The 6,218-nt window shown below is 36.6% G+C and overlaps 1 protein-coding gene across 1 annotated transcript; it reads left to right on the forward strand.

The window, feature by feature from the left end:
• The first annotated feature begins 3,142 nt into the window (after positions 1 to 3,142).
• LOC149205552 (uncharacterized) lies at positions 3,143 to 4,024 on the forward strand. The gene is made up of 3 exons (XM_089397438.1): positions 3,143 to 3,493; positions 3,629 to 3,764; positions 3,816 to 4,024. Exons 1-3 carry the CDS (start codon positions 3,143 to 3,145, stop codon positions 4,022 to 4,024), a joined length of 696 nt encoding a protein of 231 aa, XP_089253564.1.
• The last annotated feature ends 2,194 nt before the right edge of the window (positions 4,025 to 6,218 follow it).

A 6,218-nucleotide genomic window follows, 5' to 3' on the forward strand; every position in this document is an offset into this window, starting at 1 on the left:
TTTGCAGCCACCTGCAAGTAAACATGATTAGATCTGGTTCCCCCGCAAAACATAAATGGGAACTTTTTGATGGACAGATCTATGAAACTGACAATGTTTTTCCACCTTGGAAAAATTTTGTCATCTGGAAAAATGATGGGAAAATCTTCAAACTTTTCCCAATCCAGATAGAGGACTCGGTGAAAGACTATGTCCTTGCCACAAACTAGACTAATCTTGCTCTTTTCAGTTTGGAAAAATATCTGAGAAACCAACATAAATCCATAGAAGAAATGAATAACATTCTGAAGGACTTAATGAATAGAATGTTGCAAAAGCAGGATTATGCTCTGGTTTGTTTGAATGATAATGTCAAGACTTCAGCAGAAAATGATAAACATATAGCGGAAAGTTTGGATAAACTCAGGATATCCACAGAGAAAAAGATAGTTGATGCAGCTAAAGTAAATTCCAGATGTTATAAAGAAGCAAGTTCTGAATGTTTCCAATTTTGTTGAATTATTGAAGAAAAAGCCTTCATCAGATTCCTACCAATACACTACCTTGCTCAGTGAACCTTCTTCACAGATGCCCTACACTATCTCTGGTTCAATATCAAATCTTATAAAGCAGAGTGTAGAAATAGAATTTCCCAAACTAGGAACGTCTTATCCATACAATGTTTTCGCTGCCCCAAGTTATTTTGGACATTTAAAATCGAATCCCATAACTTCCTCATATTCTAGTACATCAACCAGTTCCTTTTTGACAGAATGGATCAAAATGAAGAAAGTAGAGGAGGAAAATGTAAAAGAGGAAGAAACAGGAAGAAGACAGTGGTATGATGAGGAAGAGAAAGAAGATACAGGGTTGCACAAGATAGAGATAGATGATGAAGAACCTTCCCTAGAAAAACTTGAGTATGTACAGAATTTTTCTCCTCAAGATAAAGCTCAGTTTAACATTCCTGAAGACCATATGGTCAATGCGACCACCTCCAGATCTACCTGGAACTCTACCTGGAGCCCTGCCCCAGACAAAAGGGATTTGATGAAATCTGAGTATCATAAAGATTAGTTTGCATCTTCCACATATTTGTGGAATATAGATAATTGCACTGAGGCAGAAGTTTTGTCAGTCATGCATTCTATGCTTGTTTGTTATAGAACTTATTTGGCTGATGACATTGGACCCATTAATTCTACCAGAAGAATTATTGGTGGGTTCGAAGGATCTTTAGACTCATGGTTAAAAGCTGAAACATTGAAAGATCCTGCCCTGTTAACAACATGGGAAAATTCACAGGTTTTAAATGCAGATGGAAGTGTGTACATGGACCCGACAACGTCACTCCCTGTAAACAATATGATTGGTTGTTTACTTTATGGCATCACTGTAAATTTCATTGGGTTTCCACAGATTAACAATGATTTAACTGCTATTACTTTGGTTGCTATGAAACTCCATAATATGCAACATTTTGATGAATATTTTAATGAGTTCCTACATAGGTTGCATACTTTATCTCCTGAACTCATTCTTGAACCAAAATGGAAAGAAATATTCATCTCCTCTTTACCATTATGGGTTTCACAAGCCATAGTCACCAAATTACCTGGAAAAATTGGTGACTACAAATTTGGAGTGATAAGGCAAGCAGTTAAGGAAATAATTGTTGAACTCTGCTCACAAATGAAGATTGCAAGAGCAGCCACAAATCCAAGAAAGCCGCATGGCTATCAACAATTATGCAAACAATGGCATCTTTTTGCCCCTAAAAATTCAGGGGGGAGAGAACAAAGTGCTTACAGGAAAAAGAAGCACTCTTCAAGGAATTTTTCTGGCAAAAGAGTCATCCATCAGAAAAAACCAAAGGACTACAAAAAGACACAACTATACTCTAGAAAGAAAGAAGTCAAATGCTATCATTGTAATAAGAAAGGACATATCTCTCCAAATTGTCCAGACTTACAGAAAAATAAACCAGAGAAAGGTAAGAAGAAAATCTTCTACAGAAATAAATCTGGAAAGGTAAATTATTTGAATTTGCCTGAAAGTTGTGAAGAAATCACTAGTGAAGAAGAATCAGATTATGTAAATAGATTTAATTCTGACTCTAACACTTCTGATTCTGAGGATGAATATTGTAATGATCCCCATTGTGTAGAATGTTTCAAAGATAATTGTGATTGCAGCGATCCAGATGTCTGCCAGTGTCATTCTCTAAATATGATGAAACAGCCCGAGACAGAAGAACAAACAAGAAATTTGTTCGCACAAATGATGGCAGCCACAGATCCCCAGTTGAAAGAAATGTATAAAGAATTGTTGGTAAATCAGTTAAGTTCAAAACCAACAAAGTAGAATAATCCTAACAGAGGATATGTGCCACCAGCATCTCTTTTCTCAGTAGAAGCTTTGACAAGACAATTCAGGCAAGAAGACTTTGGTGAAGATCTACCACAAACCTTGCCTAGCATCCATAGAGCAATAAAGGAATTGAGAAAGACAGTAAAGGAGAACTGAAGGCTTTGTATTGAAAGTCATCAGGACTGTCAACTCAGAAGAATGAAAGCTGAAAATGAACAAGGATCCAGTTCAAAGCAACCTATTTTCTCAGCCCAAACACAGAATTATACTTATCATCAGAAACCGTTTAAAGGAGTAGAAATTCATGAGCATGATTCTGATGAAGAAACAGATCAGACTGGTCTAGGATGCAATCAAATCACTGGAGATGTGATGTATTGCATTAAGCTCAAAGTCAGAATTGGTACCAGATTTGAATACTGGAAAGTTCTCATGGATACTGGTTCCAGGCTTAATATTGTAAATAATTCAGTTGTAGAATCTCATCTTTTGAGACCTACAAGTTGTCCAAAAGTCACGAAAGCCAGCGGAGATATCAAGACCACTTCAGAAGTATCAGTGGATATCTTTCTTACAGAATCCATTGGAATCAAAGTTGTTTGTCCAATTGTCATAGGTATGGATTGCACAATGTATTTGGGAACACCTTTCTTTCAAAATTTCCAGAAACATGGTGCAAAGTTTGACCAACAAACAAAAAGTGGAAGGTAAGGAATTATTTTTCCCTTTCATAAATTCAAGCTCACCTAATAGGATAAAACGAATTGAAAGATTGGAGAATTTGTTGGCAAAAATGGAAAAGAAGAAAGAAATCCTAAGAATAGATGAAAATATGGAACAGGGAAAGTTTGATAAAGAAATAATGAATCTCCGAAATAAGTTTCTGGAATGTTGCTCAGAAGATCCTAATGCCTTCTGGCATGTACATAAGCATGAAGTTGAGCTACCATTAAAAAAGGATTTTAATGGAAAACTCAGAAGATCAAAGGCCATTCCAATGAATCAGGAGCAGTTAACTCTCTACAAGAAAGAGATCAGAGAACTCTTACAGAAAGGTTTGATAAGAAAAAGTAAGAGTCCAATAGCTTGCTTTGCATTCTATGTTAACAAGCATGCTGAAGTTTCCAGAGGAAAGCCCATACTAGTAGTAAATTATAAGCCTCTGAATAATTTATTTGACTATGATGCCTATCCCCTTCCAAAACCATTCACCAGCTTGGCACAGATCTCTAAGTCAAAGATTTTTTCTAAATTTGACTTAAAATCAGGATTTTGGCAGGTAGGGATCAAAGAATCAGACAAATGGAAGACTGCTTTTTCAGTACTAGAAGGCCATTTTGAATGGAACATAATGCCTTTTGGATTGATAAATGCCCCTTCGGCCTTTCAGCGCATCATGGATGAAACCTTTGAAGGTATGGAAGATTTTCTTAAAAAGTATATTGATGATATTTTAATTCATTCAGAAGATATTCCTGCTCATATCAAGCATTTGAATATGTTTCTCCAGAGAGTAAAAGAAAAAGAAATAGTTCTTTCTGAATCAAAGATGAAATTATTTAAGACATTGATAGACTTTCTGGGATACAATATACAGTTTGTCTCCTACCAAGTGATCCAGAGGAGTCTGGATTTTATTGATAACTTTCCTGATGAAATTCTAGATAAAACATAGCTACAGAGGTTTCTAGGAAGCCTTAATTATGTATCTAAATTTCTTCAGCATTGTGCCCAAGAAAGAAAACTTTTGAACCAGAGGTTACAAAAAGAACCGATCCCATGGAATGAAGAATGCACTAAAGCTGTCCGGAGAATCAAAGAAAGGATCCGCAGAATCCAGCCTTTAAGTCCAATACAAGAAAATTGGAAAAAGGTAATCATGACAGATGCTAGTAATATTGGATGGGGAGCTGTTCTTTGCCAAGAAAATCCAGAGAAAAAGAAAGAACCTCTAGAAATCTGCCAATATGCCTCTGGATTATGGTCTACAACTCAGACAAACTAGGCAAGCCTCAAGAAAGAACTCAGAGCAGTCTATCTGGGAATTGAAAAATTCAAAGATTTTGTTATTTATACAAAGTTTTTGGTAAAAACTGATTGTCAAGCATTAAAATTCGCCATCCAAAAATGTGATTTTGAAGATGCTGCAATGGTAAGATGGATGATGACACTCAGTCAATATAATTTTGAAATTGAATTCATTCCTGGCCACAAGAATTCTTTTGCTGATATGCTATCCAGGGAATTCTTAGAAAAGAATTCTATTCATTCTTTAACCTGCAATTTCATAAGAAGAGTCGAAGATTGTGTTGAAATAGAAACCCCTTATGGATGGGTCAGGTATCCCAATATCAGTCGTACCATGCTATTTGATCATGATGATGAATGGTACCCAGTAAAAGAGATAAGGTGGAGAGAAGGTATTCCCAATCTCTGGACTTGGGATGATCAAGAAGTTGAAAATGATTTGGCCATTCAAGAACTTGATTATTTGGCTCATATTAGAAACATCGCTTATGAAATTTATTATGAAGATGATAACAGAATTGGAAATTGCAGACTCACAATTAAACAATTCAACAATCCTCTTAGAAGGACTGATTTTGATCCAGAAAGACAAAAGTCTGCTTTCTTCCAAATGATGAATTTAGAAAATATCTCATCCAATTTCTTCTATCATCTCCAATTTGATTTCAGCTATGAAGACTGGCCAACAGAAAGAATGAATCAAGAAGATCCTTTCCCAGATTGGTTTATAGATTGGTGGAAAATCTATGGTCTCAGTGCTATCCTTACCATGCCCTATCAGTTCACACGGTTGAAGATTGATGGTTTTTCTGTACCCGGCTCACTCCATACTAGAGTTCTGTATAAAAGTCTTAAAGATGTCATGGAAATAGAAGATATCACTTTCCTAAATGCAATAAGGAGATGTGGTCATACTCACTGGTTCGTAAGCCAAAGGATTTGTGCAAGACAACTTGCCTCAAGCACTGATGGGACCAGAATGGAATACAATGACTTTCATCATCAATCAGATCCAGACGATAATCCTTTTGAAGAAATTAATTTTCTTCAACCACCAGAAAATCATGAAGATCAGATTTGGGAATCTGAAAAAGAGGTTACGGTTCAATTCTTTTCCACAAGTCTCATCGATCATTTCCGACATAGTTACTATACACACCCACAGGTGTCATTTTTTGTACTGTAAAGTCTTTCTAACCGACAATGGTGTTAGACATTTCTTTCATGGGTTCTTCGTAAAAGAATCTCCATTTTGTACACACCAGCACATAATACTAGATATGTCTGTGAATCTCTGCGCGGATGTCCTTCCAAGGTTACCCGAAAGCAATGATTCCTGACATTTTACTTTCTTTATGTCATATAATAATTGTAAGGATTCTGATACCCTTGCACGGGACTATCAAATCCTTCTTTTTCGGACGATTTCCTTGCATACGAAGGAATCTTACTTTTGAAGTCATTGATTTCACGAGGGAAGATTTCTCATGAAATGGGCTATATAAAGGAGAAGAATGCCAAGAGGAAGGCATTCGGATCTAGTCTTAGAGTGTTTTAGGAAGTCATTGTGTCGAGAACCTCTCCTGCTCTGCAACTGCGGACATTCAGTCTGATCTGCTTGCATCACGAGAAGAACTCAAGTCTTTAGGTGATTTGGGAGCCTGCGTACCAGTGTGCTCGACACTGGTAAGAACCTAAAGTGGCCGAATCATTTTAGGATGTTTTGTGTCTGTGTCGATCTTTAGACTGAGTCTGCTTTGTGTGCCAGGTAGCCTACAGATTTCTCTTGCTATGCAAGGATATTTATCTGTTAAATGCCACAATAGTCAATCTCAGTAAGG

Source organism: Pinus tabuliformis, chromosome 1_2, assembly GCF_031772625.1.
Source record: "Pinus tabuliformis cultivar Carrire ecotype Pingquan chromosome 1_2, CPIR1, whole genome shotgun sequence".
Lineage (NCBI taxonomy): Eukaryota > Viridiplantae > Streptophyta > Pinopsida > Pinales > Pinaceae > Pinus > Pinus tabuliformis.

Coding starts and splice junctions, on each gene's coding strand:
- LOC149205552 (XM_089397438.1), top strand. CDS start 3,143: ATGGAAAAGAAGAAAGAAATCCTAAGAATAGATGAAAATATGGAACAG. Junction 3,494..3,628: donor CCAGAGGAAAGCCCATACTA/GTAGTAAATTAT, acceptor GGATTTTGGCAG/GTAGGGATCAAAGAATCAGA. Junction 3,765..3,815: donor CATGGATGAAACCTTTGAAG/GTATGGAAGATT, acceptor TAATTCATTCAG/AAGATATTCCTGCTCATATC.